This window comes from Corvus kubaryi, unplaced genomic scaffold, assembly GCF_017639235.1.
Source record: "Corvus kubaryi isolate FWS band 111438036 unplaced genomic scaffold, C.kubaryi_AGA036_p1.0 138, whole genome shotgun sequence".
In the NCBI taxonomy this organism is placed as follows: domain Eukaryota; kingdom Metazoa; phylum Chordata; class Aves; order Passeriformes; family Corvidae; genus Corvus; species Corvus kubaryi.
This window is the reverse complement of record NW_024580672.1, coordinates 8,263,658-8,285,155: the sequence shown is the minus strand read 5'-3', so window position 1 is coordinate 8,285,155 and position 21,498 is coordinate 8,263,658. Positions and strand designations below refer to the sequence as shown.

The window sequence follows — 21,498 nt, the reverse complement described above, 5'->3', positions numbered from 1 at the left end:
ATTCAGTTGCTATTGAATTTAAACAAATAGTTGTAGGGTCCCTTTCTTTGTAATTCTAATTACAAAATATAAGAAAAATATTTAACTTTCATTTATCTTTGTAAAAAAACACTGCCAAGAAAACATTTTCCCCATGAAAAATATTACTGAAGATGCAAAATAGGACTAGGTCTACAAATAAGCCATGAGGATTTTCAACACATAAGTCCTTCTAAATCTGTATGATTTTTCCTGGTATATAATAAATTATCCCATTTTGTTCCCATACATGTGACTAAACAATGGCTCAGTATCATTGTCATCAAAAGAAAGTGGGAACAAAACCAGGCCACAAACTCATCAGTTATCCATCTAATTTCACATCAGCACATTACTTAATGAATTGTAATACACGGTGCAAGACGAATCCATTCACCTGCATTTGCTAACACCTTGAAAGAACAGGTGGCATTAGATCCTCTTTCCAACAACACACTCAACTGTTGAAACTGACTTAATGACTTTACAAGCATTCTGTCTTAAAATGACCAAGAATTTATTTTTTAAAAAATTACCTCATTCCAAACAGGATTGAGTTCATTTTCAATTTTCTTTGTTTTCTTTTTTTCATCTGCAAATACAAAGCGTGATTATTTGTTTTTGCTAAAGCACTACAAAAACATAATATTTTTTCCTTTCACTTTTCTAAAGAAGGTTTGAGCTTTAAACCAAATGTTCCAATTCTTTTTACCTCTTCCAGATGTTGCACGTTTTACAATGAAAAAGTCCCCTGGGGAATTTTAGTAGTTGAGGCTTTTTTTTCTGTTTTGTTTAAACATAGCTAGATGTATTTCCAAAAAACAAAATAAATATTTAGGTTTCTCAACCTTTTATGACCCTTAGCTTCAGCTTCAATAATGATGAAAAAAGACAGATTAAAAGACTTGGAGACGTCAAACCAAATGGCAACCTCTAAGTGATAGCAGTAAAGTACTACTTTTGAAAGTAGTAAACAAAATGTGTTACATATTTACCATATATGAGTTACAAAATATTTTTGAATGTTTAGCTCTGGAATAAAATCACATGGAAAGAAATCTTAAGAAGATATGCTTACAGTGTCAGCACTGTCTGGTTTAAATGAGCAAATATTAGAAGAAATACACATGCATGTAAGAGGAAATGCAATCCTTCCTGAAAAGATGGTTTCCAGAGGTTATGCAGATATGACTTCACCAAACTTACTGTGGCCTAAAAATTACAAAAATTAAAAATCTTCCATACTTCATGGTAAAATTTGCATTTGGGCAAGCTAAAAATCACTGGAATGTGGGTTGAGGTGCAAATTATGCATAGCCTGGCATTATTTATCCTGTTCAGTTATGATATATGTATATAGCTCTGATTGAGAACGAGTCTTTTGACACTCAGAAGCACAAAAGAGCACAGGCAAACACACAGCTCTTTTAACAGAGATTGCATATATTAGACATAACAAACAAGCATATTTAAGTACAGTCACTAAACCAGCTGCTAATCTCCAAAATGCTCAGCCACCACAAGAAGGCCAAGCTTCAGACACACTCCACATCTTTAAGGACTCCAGTAAAGATAATTGCATTTTTGTTATTTGAAATTATGACTATACTTAGCCTGGAAAATGTTGCAAAGGCCTGGGGAACAGAGTAAAGATATGCCAAATGGGCAAGTTCATGTACCTACTAGTCAGGCAGCAGACTGTGGTGGCTCTTATTATCGGATGAGAGTGGGATGTACTGAAAAAGTCAGCCCATGCTGCAAATTGCAAAAACTGACTCCCATTTATGTAACAGGAATTGTCTACAAGTTATACAGGATATTGACTCATGTTATAGGACAAAGGAAAGAGCTTTCATAACATACTGTACTGTGGACTGACATTTTGCAGAACAAAGCACTAATTAACAAGCTAGTGAGAGAAAATCAACTTCATGCTATCTAATAGGAGCCAAAGCATTTTCAAAACTGAGTATCCCAGAATATCTGGGGTTGGGCACTGATACCCCAAGTGTCCCTAGAAGCTGGGAGATGAAAAGATGTTTTCACTGCCAGTGAAAAAAAAGAACAGTTACAGCTGTTTGTAAAGGAGATAGTGAATTACAGACCTGATTCTGATGGGACTAATGGATAGAAGTCCTATGATCCCTGCCTAAGCTAAAATGTAACTCTCTAAGGTAAGGAGAGTCCTGGCTTGAACAACAGTCAGAACAATTCTTGACAAGGTGCTGAATTTTCCACTCTGAATTATCCATTTTCACAAAAGCAAGATTTGTTTCCACTAATATGCATATTCTAGATTACACTGAGAAGAAGAACTTTTTCTGTTATGCATCTGTGTGAAAGTTGGATGAAAAAACACTGGGAAGCATAGCTTACATTGGGTTTTAGTTGTAATTTTAGTCAGAGTGTGACATTCACATTCCTCAAGGATATATATTGCATATATTCTCTTCTCTTTACTGACTTTCTTTTTATTACACTCTTATCTGTATTTTAATGTACTGGGTGGTGGTGGTATTTGTTTTTAAGCTGTTGCCAAATCTCTTTCTTCTTCCAGTCAAAAATCTCCATTGCCAAACAAGTGGATTGCTCAGTTATTCCAGGAGCTCACGTAAGTTTCAGGTCCTCAGGCTGTTTTCCTCTTCTGGTAATGATTGCAGCTATAGCAACCAAGACTAAACCACATCAGGATAAGCTGTACAATAGGGCCAGACACCATTTTTAGTGTGGCCCTACCACGAAATAAGAAATTATAGTGGATACAGGTAGGACACTCTATAGACTTGTTTCTTTAAAAACTAACTACAGTAACTGCGGTACTGTAGAAGAAATCACTGTTTGCTTTATCTTGATGGAGGCGTTATATTACCTTATATTATAACTTGCTAGTTAATATTCCCAAGTGGAAACGACTGTTATAAGAATTTAATGGCCAATGAGTTGACTCAGTGTCCAAAAAAATTAAGATGAGCTGTTTGCATAATAACTGTTCCATCATTAAAAAGATAATTATAGTACAGCAAACCAATCAATGTTTCCATCTTTTTTCTTTCTATTGTAATTAGCATTTTAATCAACATCAGCAGGTGGGGAATAGCAGAAACAAACATTATCTTCTACAACAGTCCTAAGTCTAAGATTTAAGAGAGTTAACTAGGTATCCCATAAAACTTTTGTCAAAGTAGAATTAAGATAGCATGGTAGCAGCAATTGCAGGACCAAATGGGCAGACCTCCAAAACCCTGGAAATTAAATTTAGATAATTTAACTCTCTGCAGAACAGACAATACAAATTTAATGAATAATTACACTCTAAAACTGTTTTCTTTCACACACTGAAATATAAACTAAAATAGCTATGAACTACTGCAGGCCTGCTGAAAAGCTCTTAGATTAACCACAAATAGAAAAAGCAGTTTTATTCAAGTTGGCCCAATCAAAATAAATGCCATTTCACCTCAGTTTTTACTGCATAAAGTGGAATGAGGCAGTCAAAGGGAATGATCAAAGCACTAAATATCCTATTATTGACTGCACATACAAGCAATTGAATCAATTTTTACACCCTGAGACAAGAATCTAACAAACCAAAGCAATTATACTGATTTGTTATCACTTAGTGTCAGTTTAGCAAATGGCAACAGTTTTTCATATTAATTTGACCAATGATTTGTCTCCCATTGAGTGACAAACTCAGAATCCTGCAAGAACAGCACCCAGTTCCAGATAGCGATATTCATTTACTCTCAGAGTGTTGTTCTCTTTGAACTGTGAGCTGTTCTTAAAGTAAATAAAAATTCCATCCCATTGGACTGGACATAAATGTGTAAAAAAAAAGTTAAATGCTTGCACAAAACTCCTCTGCTATATCAGAACAAAAACAGCTGCCTATTTCCTCCTAATATATATATATATATCACTGTAATAACTAATTGGCTGCCCAGTCTGTAACCAGTTTAGTTAAACAAATTGGATGAAATCTATCCTATTCATAGATTAAACCATATTAACTTATGTGTCTTAACATATAAAACATTTGCAGTCACTTTCATACTAACAGTTTCATGGTCATAAGCTTTTTCTTCACAGCATGGCTGTAAAGGTCTGAGACTGAAAGACTGTGTTTCCGTGGGAGTCTTAAATTTACTGAACCTGACATCAGCAAAGGCCCTGTAAATTAAAATTTGAACAAAATACTGTTCTAATGAAATGCCAACTTCCACAGCAATTTTCTGTCAAATGAGTGCTGTTCACTAAGACTTCACCAAGAACACTCCAGAGTCAAACAAAAACATGAAAATGTGCTGCAGCGCCATGGCCAAAGTCCTGCAAATGCCTCAGTTTTTCCCAGCCTAGAACACGTACTCCCAAGTGTGTTTTTTATGTCCCCCAGGATTTACACTGGGTAGGGACTAAAGTTAAAGATTTATGCCCTTTGACATAAATCTTCCCAAAATAAAACTGGTTTCCTATCTCTACACACTAACAGGGTAAGGGGGGAACCAGCAGTGTATATATAAAAAAATCTATAAACATAAACAGCCAGAAGTTGAACATATTTCAGATATGACCCTATGCTCTTGCACTTGGTAACCAGGCACTCCATGTACAAATTAAATCAGAGCTGCTTAATAGCTGGTAAAAGCCTGGTATTTTCTGTCCCACTTGAATCACCCTGGATGGGAAGCAAAAAATCAGACCGTTGGTATGTAGTAAAATCACACGAATAGAAGTGGCAGGATAATGAGAAATTAAATATCCTAGTAAAAACCTGTCACAATTATGAAGCTGACACTGGTTAACCATGTTTGGGAACACTAAAAATGCCAATTATAGTACATAAAGGATAAATATAAATTCATTCCTTTAATATCTGTTGCCCAATTCCTGTGTTTGGATAACTGAAGAACTGAAAAACAAATCCAGAGATGCAGAAAAAACATATCTGTAACTTACATTTACTAGGTAAAAGTGAACTGCATTAGAGCACATAGTAGGAAGAAAAGGTTACAAGGAGGGATTAAACAGACACTTAAGCATAAAGAAGGGAAGGCATAAACCAGATCTGGAGTAGGAAACTGCAGGAACAGAGGCAATACAGAAAAGCAAAACTGTGGCAGGAAAGCAAAGAAAGACAAGGAACTGAAATGAGAAAATGGATACCTAAGAAGCAGCAGAATGTGAAACAAAGCAGAGAAATTACAGTATCATCACTTTTTGTAGGGCAAGTAAAATCATATTTTAAGAATTATGAAGTTCCAAAAGCTACTGAGTCAGGCTCTGCCACTTGTTCTAACACACAGGGTGGTAAAAAAAACCCCACCAAACCTTGAAAAAAAGGAGGAAACTAAAGGAAATGGAACAATTTCACATCTTTCTGATGCTGAGTAAACATATCTGAAAACTTGTTACTTTGAAAGTTAAGGTTCTGCATGTGCAGTGCCTTGTCCTTTTCCAGCCTACAGCAGTCATGATTTCATATTTGGTTTCTAAAGGTGACAAACTCCTGCAATGATTTTTCACACTTTAAAATAGCATTTGGATTTCAGGGCACAGTTAGGAAACCAGGTCACCAGGAATTGCCTGTTTATCACAGTTTGGTTTGATGGATTACATGATCCAAAATTGCTTGAAGGTTTTGGCACCTTGAAGATAAATCAATACTAGAAATCAAGTTCCTCTAGTCTAGCCAAGTGAGGTAATGATGGCAACAGGTAAAGTATACTGTAAAATATAATTACCATCCATATAAATGCTAATTTTATCACAGTCTTCTGCTTCTCCCATACATAACTGATGAGCAATGAAAGTGAAAAATACAGTTTCCTTCCAAAATATTTTAATTCAATAATCTCAACAGGCAAAATTTTGATGTGCAATTCTGTTTTTGAAAAAAAAAAACCAACAACCAAAACCAAACACCAACAAAAAACCCCAAACCAAACTAAAACAACACCAAACACCTTCAGAAATAGTACTGCTGTTTTTCAGTAAACTACTTGTAACAACAATATATCAGTCATATAAAAATGCGTGTGACAGTGAGCAGTGCTTGTTCAAAGTAATCAAGACAATAATGATTTTTCAGATGGAAAACAAGGTAACCTTCAATTTCAGAATTAAAAGTGGGTTTACTTATGCAGTTAGACTTGTTTTTAAAGCAACAGGTTAATCCTTTGCAAAAGCTTGTAAAATGTGGATCCTGAAACAGAAGCACAGCTGGTTGGAACAGACCAATGCACTCCACTCAGTACAAACTTCATTCAGGTAACTCCTGTCTCTAATTTAAAAGTCCTCCCTAAAACTCCATCAGAAGCAATTTCAGGAAAACATGTTTTCCCAGATTTTCAAATACTTACAAAGGGCACTATCTTTTACAAAATTTCTTCCCTGACTACATTTATGACAAGTTTCCTTACCTTTAAAAATAACAGAAACGATAGGATCTGGTTTCCCAAACTTGGTTTTAGGGATATTGGTAGCAGATTCCACAATCACCCGAAGCATTGTTTCCCGTCTTCCCTAAATGCTGACTACTACCGAAGGAATGAAGTCTTCAACTTCACAGTCCTTAACTTGTGGACTGAAATGCTAGCAGGAAGAGGAGGCAGGGAATTGCTGGTTTACAGCAAAGGAGATCTATGGGTGGATCTATGACGGACTAGCTACTCAAAGCTATGGGGAAAAAAAGTCCTGTAAATTGACACCAGGTTTTGTCTTGCTGCACAGAAAGAGCTCTCGCTAGTGAAATTCTGTGACAGAAAGGGCACGTTGCAAAAACTCAGATTTGTTGTTGCTGCTTTTATTTTTAAACTGCGTGATAAATCTCTCGTCAGAAACCAAGGCAAGAATAAGCATTAAGCAACATGAGCATTAAGCACGACTCTAGAATTCGAGGTAAATCACATCTGCCTCTTGGTATACCAAGGTATGAAATTTCACGATGGCTTACATTTCCCCCCCTAATTTTTAGAACTTGGTTGTTTGCAAATGCTTTTGGTTTGTCTCCGTGCCAGCCTCGTCACAAACTGGCGATGATCCCCAAAACCAGTGCGAGTCCTCCCCCTCCTGTTGCATTCTGGAACAACGATGTGTTTCGTAGCAAACACTGCAGCTTTCTCATGGAACATCCTGGATATGTATTATTGAAATATGTATCCGTAACTAAAAATTTAAAAGTATTAAGGAAATGCGTGCAAAACAAAAAATAAAAGTGACAAGACACTGTATTGTTTGGAGGCATATATGAATGTTCTGTCTTAACATAAACACGTGCACGAACACTCCGGTAACATGAACTAGGTAACACTTACACGACAAGCACAAGAGCTCTGAGCTCCCCTGTGCTCAGAGTTAGTTTTTCTCAGCTGTGAACAGATGTAAAAACCCGAGAGGTTCACACTGCCACTGCCGCACGGGTCCCCAAGGAGACAGAAGAGGGGAAGCCAGCAAAACGCAGCAAAATGAGTCACAAGTGAGCGCAGTTCTGCCTAGGTTTTACATGGTCACATCAGAACCATCCTAGCTTGCTTTGTAATTCCTAAAACTATTAGATTTTGGGTAGATGAAGAGGATTTCTGGATAAGAAAAAACACACATGTTCAGAGAGGAACGAGGCTAGAGACACGGAAGAGACAGCACTGAGCAGACCCTGCAGACTCGTCCCGAGCACCACGGCGCAGCGCTCCACCCTCCCGCACCCCGCTGCGGGCCAAGTCCCGCCGCGGACACCCGGCTGGGAGCCGCTGCGGCGGAGGCGGCCACGGCACGGGCCGGGCAGCGACACAAGGCGGCGATGACGCGACGGGCGGCGACACCAGGGGACAGCACCCCGGCCGCCACCGCGACACCAGGGAACAGCACCCCGGCCGCCACCGCGACACCAGGGGACAGCACCCCGGCCGCCACCGCGACACCAGGGGAGAGCACCCCTGCCGCCACCGTGCCGCGGGGACCGCGCGGAGCGCCCGGAAGTGACGGGGTGGAGCCGCGGGATTCAAATTCCCGGAAGCGGCGCTGGGCCGGGGCCGCGCGGAGCCGCCGCCGGGCCGTGTCCCCGCACCGCGCCGTGACCCCGCACCGCGCCGTGACCCCGCACCGCGCCGTGACCCCGCGGCCCCTCTGAGCCCCGCGGGATCCGGGAGGGCCCGCGCAGCCTGCGCGAGACCCCAGCTGTCGGAAGCCTTGTCCCACCCGCTAGAAGGGATCGCTGTTCCGTAGAGCCTCGTTTGGTTTCTACAAGCGCCTAAAGATGAACGCCAAGACCGCCATAGATCGAATTATTGGCAAGGGGGGACTAAAGTCGGGCAACTCCAGAGCTGACAGTGGGCTCGAGAAGGGTAAGCAGGAGGGTGCTGCCCCGAGGAAATCCATGGAGGAAGTCTCCACAGGAAGAGGCAAAATGACGGACCCGGAGAGGAGCGGGCTCCTTCAGGTGAGCCGGGCTCTCCCTGAGCCAGCGCAGGCCGTGTCCCACGGATACGGCACTCGGCCTCGGGAGTGTCAGGAAAATCCACCAACGCCAGAGGTTTATGTCCAAAAAGGAGTCACGGGAGTCCTTCGACTTAATTCAGATAAAGGGAGAGAGGCCACTGGGGCACACGCCCTCGGGATCTTCTCTCTCGCGGTTTCGGAGGGCGCAGCCTCCCTTTTTCCCTAAACTCCCGGCCGCGTGTTGCCCTCTTCCTTTCCCCACTGCCTGAGGTACTGGGGAGGTGCAGCCTTCCCGAACCGCCTACCCCATATCGCCCCTTGAACCTCCTGTTTTACCCCGAAGTTCAGAAGTTGAGGCTTGTGCAGACCCTTGTCTATTTCAGGAACCAAACTGTCTGGGCCTGGTAACGAACCTGCTGCCCAAAGTCAGTAAAGGCATTAAGACCCATTTCAAAGACGTTAACACCCATCAAATTGCTTGTAAAGACATTGGCACACATCTTTCCTCTCAGGAGCAAGAGCCCCACCTTTCCTCTTATAACTTTTGATGTCACGACTGGTTTAGTAGTGTTAGACAGTTAAGACAAACTTTTAATTTGGCACTTTCATTCTCAGATATTTTTCAATGATAGCCGAGCTAATAAAATCACACGCATCTGACAAGGCTGGTAGATACAAAGACCTGAGGCCAGAGGTGCCAGTTAGTCCATTAAGACCTGTCCTCACGTGTCCAATAGAACACGTCTCAGAGAATTATTTTAAGCACTTCCTGAAAAGAACTTTATGTTCACAAACATTTGATTAAGAACATGCCAAAAAGTGCAGAGTGTTTGTTTGAATTGAATTGTCAAGCTCCCACTCAGCTATAGGTAACTGAAACTGTCATCAGGTCGCTACATTTTTCTTCCATTGCAGCTAAAGAGCAAAAACTAAGACACTGCAAAGTATTGCAGCATCATTATGTCTATACGACTGTTCCACTCAAGGTAAACCTGTGGCTGCAGAGAGAGAAGTTCAAGACTTAATATGTGACCTAGTCACATGCTGTCAGGCTTCCAAGAAGGACACAGAAACTTTAGATAGACTCTAGGAAAGGATACAACTAATGGAGAATAGGTGCACTAGTATTTCTAGGCCACTTTTTTTAACAAAAGGGCTTGTCATGTGTCTGTGCCACAATGTCAGATGAGAAGTCCTAAGCTGAGGATGAGCTATGGCTGGGCAGCTCATGCACAGTTGTGGCTAAATTCCTTAGTGTATTTGCTGAGTCTGTTGCTGTTTGCTCGGTGTTGGTTACTTAATACTGGTTTCCTATAAACTAGGAAAAACTAGGAAAAACATCGTGTTTGATATACCAGGTACTCTTTGGTGTCACTATTTTAATTTTAGTGAGCAGTGGTGTTCAACCGCTCCCTAAATGAGGCTCTCTCAAATTCACTTTCTTTCAGTTTCTCTTTCTAATGACTTGATGTCAACGTGCAGGATTTCTACATCAGCCTTTCTCACACAGAATTAAATGCTATCACATCCAAAGTTCATGCAGAGCCCCATGACATCTTAAATGCAGTACTAATTCTGTATAATGGTTACCTGTGCTGGAGGCCTACTGGAAAAAGAGTGCATGTTGAAAATACCTACTTAAGCACATTTTGAAGCTACAGGGCCAGATAATATGGAAAACAGGATCCTTGTCTTGAATGCTTTATAATAACTCTCTTGTAACTTACTGCCATGTAGTTTGCAAGAAGGCTTCCCAAAAGCTACCAACTATGCTAAGAAATATACTAAGAAATGTAGCTGGAAGTGTTTTGGAGTTCATGTACTGCTTTTGTTTTAAGGCTCATATACTATAGTGATCTTAATTCATATGCAAAACTGAGTACCTGCTAAGCCTGTGAAATTTGGTTCTTTGTATTCTTTCCTCGTTTTATCTGTTTCAGACTGGTTTTACTATCACTTGAAATATTTCAGGTAATCGCTCTAGTATTGTCTGCTTTGAGTTAAAAATAATTTTCTCAGCTAATTAAAGGCCAAGAGAGAACTTTGAAAGTGAGTATCATAGAGTCATAGAATGGGTTGGGTAGGAAGAGACCTTAAAGATCACCTAGTTCTAACCCCCCTGCCATGGGCAGGGACACCTTCCACTAGACCCTGCTGCTCAGATCACCTCACACTACCGTAAACTTGCTAATGCATTTGATGCATAGACTAACACTTACTCTTTTTTATTCTGTTTCATTTAGAAAATACTTTCTCTTGAAAAAGAAAAAGAAAAATACAACCATCTTCTTGGAGAGAAGGACAGAGAAATCCAAAACCTGAAAGACAAGCTGAAGTCCAAAACCAAGAATAGTAAAGTCTCCTTACTACAAAATCAACTAGAGGAAAAAACAAAGGAAGCAGAAAGGAGAGAACAGTTACTTTGTTCTCTATCAGAAGAAATTAACCGGTTAAAATGTAATTTATCTGCAGTCACGGCAAAATGCTCTGATCTTGAGAACAAAGCCAGTAGTACTTCTCAGGCATCCCAGGTAAGCACTGAAGAAATATTTCAATTGCAAATTGGAATTTGTGCCCACTAAGCACCAATACCTGTCATAAAATAGGAGGAGTTTTTAGTTTTCTTACAAGCTGTGTTGCATGCTGAAATATTATTGTATGAAGTGAGATGGTATCCAGATTGAACTCTAAATGAGGAACAGTCAGAGAGCACAACTTCAGGCAATGCAGCGGGGGAGGGAATTCTCTCCTGCTGTATTGCAGGGTCCCTTATTCAAGCTCACACACAGGCAGTGTGACTTGTGATACTACATGTGATGATCCACTGTTGCTTAAGCAGGCACTGTGCCCTTCTCTGATTTGTGTGCTCAGTGATTAGACAGAGTGAGAAGGCCGCAGTGGGGCACAAATAAAGACAAACTCAGCTCCTCACCTAATTCAGCTTCAGTCATGAAAATATCTTTCTTCTCTCTGTTCTTATGAATCCTCATCTGTGTCTCAGTTGTTAAAACTAATGGTCTGTACTTTCTAGAAATGGCATCACACATGGTAAATTCTTCACTGTGATATAGGATAGGACAGGAATAATGAGTGTCTCCTCTCATGTAAAGTGGTCAGTAGGTATGGTGCCAATCCTTGGCAGTTTTTACAAATCTATTGAGGATTCTACAGTTATTTTTCCACCCCCAGCCCGTTCTAGTGTTCTCTGGAAAATGCTGTAGTATCTCTGTGAGGGGCACAGGGAAGTTGTTTAGGCACAGGCGCCTAAAAATAGGTGCCTGTAAGTCTGTCTTTTCCAGCTTTTGACCTGCAGATGGTGCTGGTTCCCTGCACTCTACACGGGAGTTGAGCAATTTCTAGAAATTCTGCTATAGCCAAATACATGACAGAGTATCTTCATCTACTACTTTTGAATGATAATACATGTATATATAGTACTTCTAATAATGCAGTATACTGAGAAATACTGCTTTAAATGCAACGTATTTATTGTAAATTTTAAGAGACTTTGAACTTCATTAGAGGTGTTAAAATGTATGTTAAATAAATAGATTTTCATTATTTTTTTTGGCAATAATCCACCAAAACATGTATTACTTTAAAACCTTAGTTTTCTTTTAAATTTTTAACTGATTTATCAACAGAGTACAATGATGTTTTGACTGGATATCTTGGAGAATTTGAAAACAAGTGTAGCAATGCTGCTTGAAACTGCCAGGTGGCATACGAGCTCTGAAATGGAAACAACAGTTTTATGACACAATTTTGGGAAAGTTTTCACTGAGGCAGGATTCTAATGTTCATAGAAACAAGTTCAGTGTCTCTAAATTGCATTTTTTATTAGGAAGTGTTGAAGTTTAATAATTGCATTCAAAGTTCTGTATTTTTAAGCTGTAAGTTGTTGTAAATCATGTTCCAAGACCCATAGAAAATTTGGGTAGTAATCTACATTTTTTTTTCTCATTGAAGTTCCCTCTGACTTATACCTACACAATTTCATAAACACTTTGTATCATGCAGAGAAGAAATAGGACTGTGTAACTGCTCTCTAGTTTAACATGGGTCTCAAAAACTCTCCTACTCATACATGTACATGAGTCATACTCACTGTCCTGTGGATCAGGTCTCAGAAAATCAGGCAGTTTGTCCTTATGCTTCCAGACAGGCTTGCACAATTTCCCAGATGTTTACAGTCTTCCTGTTATCCCAGGGAAGCATCGAGGTCCCTGGCTTTCCCCAGCAACTCCTGTATGTCTGGGTTATTGTTAAACGTATGAGGATACAAAAATAGAAGAAACATTTACCTCTCTTTTTGCACTTAAATAATACCCTTATATATCTTCATTTTTCAAAAGCTCTTTGAGGAACACCCTTCAGGATTTCCAAGACAGCAGTTCAACAGAAAATGCATGATGGTTTCCTTAGGAAATGGTTTAATGTAATTACGAGTAGCAGACTTATGGAATAAATTCCATGTAAATCTTTCTCCCATATCTTGCAGAAGAGTCTATTTTAAATATATGAAATGGCTTTCTACATAACTTGTATACTTCAAAAACAAAAACCCAACAACCACCTATAAAGATCTTTAAACACAAAATGCACAGCTGTTTTAATTTTTTAAATATTCTTATGCTATTTATATGAGATTAATAGTTACAAAGGAGTAGCTTTGCTGTTTCAGCCATCTATTTGAAACAACACTAACAAGTTGTTCTTTGTCTGCAGGAAGCTGCAACAAACAGCACTGAAGTTGAAAGACAATTGAAAGATGTAAGTTCCCTGTACATTTCAAGTACATACCGTCTGCATTGAGATGCAGAAGAATGTAAATTATCATCATGTACATTTTTGGGTAGTATGGGACCTCAGAGGGTATGTTTTTCTCTAAAATATAATCCCTAAAATTATTTTGTGACAAGGCAATAATTTAAATTTAAAAACCCAAAAACTTCCAAAAGAAAAAATTAAGATTTAAATCGTCTTGAAAGACCTTGCTTGGAACATTAGAACAAAGTGGTTGCTGACAAATCAGGAGCCTCTAGGAACCTGACACTGCCTGGGACAGCATGAGGTTGGATCAGAAACCTGAGGTCCTTTCCAAGCTGAGTAAGTCTATGAGCCAAGCAGCTAAAAAATACATGTCCTCGTTCTTACAAACTAAATTGCAATGATACAGTTTTATTTTATTCCATTTTCAAGGTCTGTTATTTTATATTTGAGATTGAAAAGCTAATTCTTCATAATCTAGGCATGACTCATGAAAGCCTTTGTTCTTTAAGTAATTTTCCCATTGCTGCAGTTTTAACTTATGCTCAGCATCCTGACTTAACTTTCCAAATGAAGATGGATTTGTTTATTTATTGTACAGATTACTACAATTTGCAGCAGGCTATCTTTAAACTGTCTAATATATATAACTTCCAATATTTTTAAGACATAAGACAAATACTTTTAAAATCTGAATAATTAGCAGAGACTTTTTTGTTGTTCTTCTGTTTCTTTTCATGAAGGCTCTTGAGAAAAACCAACAGTGGCTACTGTATGACCAGCAACGGGAAGCATATGTCAGGGGATTGCTTGGAAGGATCTTTGAACTTGAACAGAAGGCAGAAATAGTTAGCCAACAAGAATCTAAATCAAATTCAGAAGGTATCAACTTTCTTTTTTCCCCACAAGTGACCCAAACCATAATTGTCTGTAGAATAAATTTTCTGAAAACTAATTATAGCACACTTAAACAAAATCAAGACTTCGTTCTCAACACTTTGCCTGCTTAATGGTAAAACTTGGTTAAATAATATTTCTCTGCTTCCTGCTATCTAGCTATGTTACTTGACCAACAGTAGTTCCTGTTCTTATCCTCTTCAAAGATGGTTTTTAACAGCCTTGACACTCTATTAGCAACCTCTCTGTTTGTGGAAAGTGTTGAGGCAAATAGATGTACGTCTCCCATCCTTCAAAGTACACTTTCAATCGACATAATGAAAGCATTAAGGATTTACTAGCAAGGTGTGGATCAGATTTTTTTTTAATTTACTTTTTTCAAAATAAATATTATAAAAATGACTCAAGATTGCCACGTTCTTTGCTCACCTGGACAGTTGTTACAGGGCAAGAAAACCTGTGATAGGTTTTGGCATCTCTCCAAAGCAGTGTTTCACAATAAGGATCTGGCCACCTACAGCTCACTTCCTTGCTGTGCAGTTCCTCAATAAGGCACACCCTCTCAGTATTAATAAAATTTAAATCATACTGAGCAGAAGAACCAGAAGGCTTGCTTTTCTTATTATCAATTATTAATTTCATACATAGTGCAACTGACCTGCAAAGTAAATTCACTAAACAGAACTAGCATCGTGTGGAGTAAGAGCATACCCACAGACTTGCCACTTAGTAATTCACGGGCAGTGGCTTGGTTTCTGTATTGCTGTTTGAATCTTTCTGGAAAACAGTAAAATATCATCATAATCTTGTTTTGGTGCTGTTCACTAATCTACAAACAGTATTTTTAGAGGGAGGCAGACTCAGCCCACCAGGAAATGTACCCCAGAGTTACTGCAGTCAAAGCTTTGCCGCAAGGGCAGCCAGGAGACTAGAAGTCAGGGTGTAAGAAAGTTCCTCTCTTCAAGCAGCTAGGCAGTAGCAGAAATCCAAGTTTCTAAGAACCTAGCTATACAAGTTGAAAGTATATATGACAAGTTTTTCCAAGGAAAAACTTGGCCTATCTCTGAGAGTGTCATTGCCCTATAAAGGAGTATTGCTAATGAGAAGGTAGGGCTTAGTTCATAGGAAAAGTATCAAAGTCACAAAACTTACAGTGCCAAAAATCAGCAAAGCCCATGAAATTCTGCATCCCTCATTCTGCTTCTACATATATTTTGTATTACTCCTGAATTTCTGCAGTCTGCCTCTTAATATTTTCCTACTTATTAAACTTTTCTTGGGTCAACAAGCAGAAATTTTTCTAACTCTAGTTTAAGTAATAGTTGCTACCCAAGAAGAAAGCATTTTTTTAATCAAAAGAACTATCTTAGTCCTTTCTATTTGCTATTTAGAAGTAAATTATGGCATACTATTTGGAAAAGATGGTCTGCAAAAGACAGTGGGAAGTCTGGCTTTGGTCAACAAGGTTGAAGTAGAAGGTTGAAGTATCCTCAAGGGTATCTCTGGGGAGGGAGTAATGCCAGCAGCTTGGCTAAGGAGCCTAAAAGTGGAAGTAGGAATCCAGTGTCTTTGGGTCAGATTCCCATGTGTCAGTATAATGCATGAGGCCTTGTAAGAACTGTGTTTTCCAGTAAGTATATTGGTAAGGAGACTTAATGCATATAAATACTGAAAGTTGTTTCAACTACAGTTTAGTTCTAATCTGAGCTGTGCAATAGCCTACTACATCAATTTCTATTAATAAGCCTTAAAATGTTGTTAAAGATTTAGTGCTCTGATTTTTAAGTGTTTTTTCTTCACATTACTAACTCAATTATTGCTGACTCATTAAGGTCATCTACAGGAGGAAAAGCAAGAATACTATGACCAGCTGTTAGTAACTGGTAAGCGCGATCCTGAGACTGAAAGACGCACTATAACCCAGCTGAGATCTGAATTAAACGAACTCAAAAAGACATATGAAGAAACACAAGGGGAAATGATGAGTTTAAATGCCTTATTGCAGTCACAACGGGTTGCTGAAATGAAGACTCAAGAAAATGAAAATAAAATGAAAGAGAAAGCGCAAAGACTAAAACAAGAAAATGAAACTATCAAAGAACAGCTCAGAGAAGAAAAAGAAAAGTCTGAAGATCTTTTATGTCAGGTAAGTGGATGGATTTGGAGGTTTGAGATCATTAGCAAAGAATCAAGAGAGATGAAAATTCATAGTTAATCAGAATGGCCCACCCCTCTCTCTGGTAACTCTGCTTCGCATAGATCTAGACTCATGTCCTTGTGGTTAAAACTGAATTGTTTACACTGGGAACTTCTTTGTTCAATCATTTCCCTGGTCTTAAGGGACACGAAAGAGAAGTGAGAAAATATTGAACTGATTCTAATATAGTTCATCCTTAAGACTAATAGTAGATGAGAACAAGAAAGGTAAAAATTCATTTTATCATGCGCTCCTATGGAATACTACTAATATTTGCTGTCACCTGGCAGCTACAATACAACTGATATTTAAAATAAGAGAATAAAATTTACTAGACACCAAAGTAGGCCAAAACCCAGAACAACAGTTAAGCTCTCTAAACACAGGCTGGTTCTCACTGGTTAATAGTGATTAAAAGATGTTTATTTTATTTTTTGAAGCTGAACCAACAGCATTATCATAAAAGCTGATACATGCTGAAAGCAGAGAACATTTTAATGTATGCATTTACTTAATGATTATAGTATAGTCCTTTCTGACCCTTAAACTTGTTCTCTTAAATTAAAAAAAGCGGCATTGTTTGTTTTTTATTAACATCATATCGTGTTAGTGCAAACATAGGTTTTGTGAGTATATTTTTGTCAGTATCTTGGCAATCACCTAGGAGGCTTCAGTTTTTCGTTTCTTTTTTTTAACAATAACATTATCCTGCATTCCACCTTCTCAGTGCAATAACAATTTTTCACTAGGGTTTTCCTTGGGGAAGTAGAGATTTGAATTGAGTTGGTTGTTGCATAACAGGCATACATTTTCTGTTGGCATTGGAATGTAAGAGTTTGCTTCCATCCCATTATAAATTAATTATTTTTAATTAATTATTTTATTAACTATTGTATATGGAAGGTGTTTGTTACAAATGTTCATCTGCCTTGTAGGTGCAACTTCTTCGTAAATCATTGTTCAAACAGGAGGCAGAACACACAAGAATAGCTTTGTTGGAACAACAGGTACCAAATTATGTGCTAAAGTGCTGATATTTAATCTGTGTTAGGCACAAAGTCTTTCTAGACTAACTTCACATTTAAGAATGATGAGTATATTAGATAAAGTAATGCTAGGCATGAATATTCAACCATGCATAATCTCTTGATACTTCTAAAAATTTTGACACATCTGTCAGGAGAAAAATCTGTAACCTTGCACTGATAAGAGGGTATGATCAAACCTGATGCTATTTTCTCCACAATCACTTGTTCAACAGTTACAGCCTCAGATAAGGCACAGGAAACATCCTAAAACTAATCACCTAATTGAAGTTTTGTAATATATTTTTGATATAGTTATAGAAATAATTGCATTGCCATATTTTCTGTTTTCTTTATTTGAAACTGAAACACCCTCCAACCAAAATATCTTTATACTGCACCTCTGCTAAGGGAGATTTTAGTAACTGGGCATATGTGAATTTCACTGTAGTGAAAGCAACAGGAATTTTTAATTTTTCATTTAAAATTTTGTTTTAATCCCATTTTAAGATGTTATTGCAGAGCAAAACTGACTTTAAATATATAAATGGGAAACATTCCTCCCAATTCATAGTAACTTTGACTTTAATTTTTCACTTTGTGGGGCTGTCAGATCCAGATATGCACCACAGACTTAGAGAATGGAAAGCTTGATCGCCAGAACTTGAAGCATCAATTAAACCAAGTTCTCAAGGAGCTGCACAAGGCCAAGGAGAAAATAACCTATCTGGAACCTCTGGTATGTACTGAATAACTTGCAGGTGAATTTAGCCAGGGATTTTGCATAAACATACATCTGCTTACTCTGGGATCTCATTTCAAGCATTAAGTGTTCCTCCATCCTTTATGTCTGTTTCCCCAAGGTGCAGAGCCCGGTGCCAGCCAGGCAGGCATTGCTTTTCTCTCCAGCATGCATGGAGCAGGAGTACTGCAGCAGGAGCTCCAGAACAGTCAGGGTGCTGAGCAGGGAACACGCTGTATTTTGTATGACAGTGTGTGACCCAGTTTTGTCTGTTGCACCATGACAAAGCTGCAATGTGCTTCCACTCAGACTTGTTGCTGGTGAACAGGGCACAGTCCTTAGTGCTGTAACACACACAAGGCTTGTGTGCCATCAGGCCTTAATATATTTTCCTACAGTACTTGATCAGTGCATGCATGCCCCAGTCTCACAGTAAAGCTCCTCCTTTTCCAGAAACTCCGGGAATCTGGACGCATGGAACCACAAGAAGATTTGCAAGCTGTATTTGACAAGAAGCTGACCACATATGACAGAAGTCCTCCCCTGAAACATTCCAGCTGCCTTAATGAAAGTTTTCTCGAGTGTCCCAGATGTAAAGTGGCATATCCAACAAGCCAGCATAGAGAATTACTAGCACACATTGACATCTGTACAGCTTGAGCTCCAAATGGACTTACTATCTTTGCTTCATATATGCTGCCAATATGCTTGGCAAAAGATCTTTTAAAGCTTTTTTCTTACAGTTCTATAAAGGACTGCTAATTTTATAATTCAGTTCCACAAAAACAGTATTAACATTGTAATTTGACCTCAGTATTTTACCTCATGTTTTTGCAAAACAGCTACTGCATTTTCTGGTTGCAAACAGAAATATTTTTAGAATTAGGAATATTTAAAATAGTAAACTACTGACTTTTTTTTTTCTTTTTGCACTATTAAATGTAAGAATAGTAAAAGCACAACTATTGGGTCAGACTATATTTTAGTTTTGGCATACCCAGTTCTTGGTTGTAGAATCCTGATGATTGTGCTTGTACCTTAACTGACAAGAATAGCTGCAAAAGACTTTTGGCCCTTGTAGGTGCACTATATATATATTTATTTATACATGGTATGTGTATAAATGTGTAGTGTGTATATACATATATGTGTTATATATCAAATATATGTGGAATAGATCAACATCTTGATACACAAAAACTCAGGAGGGCCATGTTCGATCTTTGCTGCTTAAGATTAATGTTGAAAACATCAATCTTAAATAGCTGACTATCGTGAGCCACAGTTAGGGGTGACTAAAATGCTGACCAAGGTTTAATCTAAGAAAAGCCAACTTCCTAGCAAACACAAACTTCCTTGGTGCCGAAGAAAGTTTATATTTCAGACAATGTCAGATGCCATTTTTGAAGTTTGGATATAGAATTACACTGAATTAAAACTTGTTTTGCTTCTGTATTTTAGAGGTTAAAGTTGGAAATGTCGGTTATTCAACCTTAGATTTGACAAATGGCCCAAAGTGAAGTTTTTAACAAACTGCTCTAGTGGATTTGAAGTGTCACTGTATTTTGGTATTAATACAAAACTCAAGTTAGTGATGAATTCTGGCAACAAATTAGAAGCTGGCAAAAAAAATCCCTAATGGGTTTGCAATTGCTGTGTTATTTTTCTCTAGCACCTACTGTAAACTTGAATGTGTTGCAAGCATTTTGTTCCTTTCATGTGTGGTGAAGTCCCAACAAGAAGTTATTTCTGTGGAAATTATTAAAATGAAGAAATTTTACAAAGATACACTAGTTAAGAATAAATTTACTTATTTTACAAGTTATGGTTTGCTGAGGACACACAAATACCCAAGTATCTTTCTCTGGCCTGCTGATTCTGACAGCTAGCTGGTATCAGCCTTTTCTGTTGTGCTTTGCTGCAGAACTGCATGCATTTACCCCGTGATGTTCACCTTAATCCCTGATGGTTAAAACTTAGATATGAAGGTGCTTTCCGAGTTATTTTTAATCACTTATATTATCAACAGATGTTATTCTCAATTAAATCCAGTGTTCATGAGACAGAAAATATTAAAAGCTATTATCTTTATACCTGAAATATCTCAGCCAGATTTACTGTATTAGCCACTGTCCACTTTTCAATTTCACTGACTGTCTCAGGCTAATCTTTGTATTTGACAATTTGCTCAACTGCTAGCAACAGGTTTTCTGACCAAAGATATGATAAACTAATGAGTAAAAGAGAAATTATGCTTCAGAATCTCAAGGTTTTGTCATGAGGGAAATAGTCTTAATTTCATATCTTTTAAAAAATATTTTAATTCAGGATAATGGCTATGCTTTTCATTGTAGCCTAATAATTTTAATCTCTAATTAAACTACTTTTGAAAGTTTGTTAGTTTGTCTTTTAACAACACCTTAATCAGCTAGTATTCTATTCTCAGCTGCATACTCAGCATAGTTTCTGCAAAAGGAAATCCTGATCTTTTATGTATTATAAATGAAATAGGTTTGCCTACTACAGGTCAGCACTCTTCAGTAGTTCTGAGGCTTTCTTAAATTAGCATGAAACACTTCCACATTAGAAGCTGGTAGAGGGAGACTTGGAAAGTTGTGATAACCTTTAAAAAGTCTTGTTCATTCCATCTTTCCTGAACTTTAACAATGGATTTAGTCCTACCTGATAAATATTACACCTAAGTACAAAAACCCTCTTGCTGATAAATTTATACAGGTCATTAATGTGGTACATGTTTAAAAATATCAAAATGACATTCTAGTGAAGTAAAACACTTACTTTGAAAGCAGACCCACAAATACTATTGTCATCACTTATATGTAATTAAAACCAACTATAAAACTCCAACTTTATAACGTATGCAGATCATATCAGTGCTTTTTTTCCATTCCTCAGAAGCTAAGAAATCTCAGTTTTGTTTTTTTTATTCTGAAAGTTAACAAAGATCTGCTGCTCCTCTCTTTAGTTATATGGAGGAAAGAGAAATTTGTGCCTAACATGCTCACCTGACTCATAAGAATTAATTAGCTGTAAGTATAGCTCTTTTTAAGGCGGGAAGCAACAGCAATGTTTTTGTTACTTCAAGCACTTTGGGTTTACCATTTCAGGAGCCTTTTTCTGTTTTGTCCCTTTCAAGTAATTGAATTTCAACCTAGCAGAAAGTCTGCATTATTTGAAGTTGTTGATCTAGGGAAGCTTGGGGGCTAATACAATGGTTTACCAACACTAGTATATTCATAAATCCTAGCTTTCACACTTTTAACAGCTTTTAACAGCAAATTAAGTGGTTTTGATGCAATGTTGGGTGGCTGGAAAGACAGCTAAAACTCCACAATTTTTTTTTCCATAAGGAGAGCTGCTTGTGAAATAAAAACTGAAAGATGGTTCTGTTATTT

General features: G+C 38.1%; 2 protein-coding genes across 7 annotated transcripts in view; one reads left to right on the top strand and one right to left on the bottom strand.

Annotated features, from left to right (window-relative positions):
* Positions 1 to 7,371, bottom strand: part of MYOF (myoferlin) — a 64,623-nt gene extending 57,252 nt beyond the window's left edge. For 2 of the 6 annotated variants that reach the window (XR_006014537.1, XM_042018991.1), the window contains exons 1-2: positions 6,438 to 7,371; positions 555 to 610 (exon numbers count right to left, since the gene is read on the bottom strand). Coding sequence is in view for 5 of the 6 variants with exons in the window: in XM_042018991.1 (XP_041874925.1) it covers positions 555 to 610; positions 6,438 to 6,525 (144 nt within the window). In the remaining variant the exon portion in view is untranslated. The remainder of the gene's footprint in view (positions 1 to 554; positions 611 to 6,437) is intronic. The other 4 variants (XM_042018992.1, XM_042018990.1, XM_042018989.1 and 1 more) reach the window with 4 other exon arrangements.
* A 731-nt stretch (positions 7,372 to 8,102) lies between these two features.
* CEP55 (centrosomal protein 55) lies at positions 8,103 to 20,962 on the top strand. Its single transcript, XM_042018993.1, has 8 exons — positions 8,103 to 8,452; positions 10,695 to 10,982; positions 13,180 to 13,224; positions 13,965 to 14,103; positions 15,951 to 16,264; positions 17,251 to 17,322; positions 17,954 to 18,079; positions 18,536 to 20,962. Exons 1-8 carry the CDS (start codon positions 8,270 to 8,272, stop codon positions 18,740 to 18,742), a joined length of 1,374 nt encoding a protein of 457 aa, XP_041874927.1. The 5' UTR covers positions 8,103 to 8,269; the 3' UTR covers positions 18,743 to 20,962.
* Positions 20,963 to 21,498: the final 536 nt, after the last annotated feature.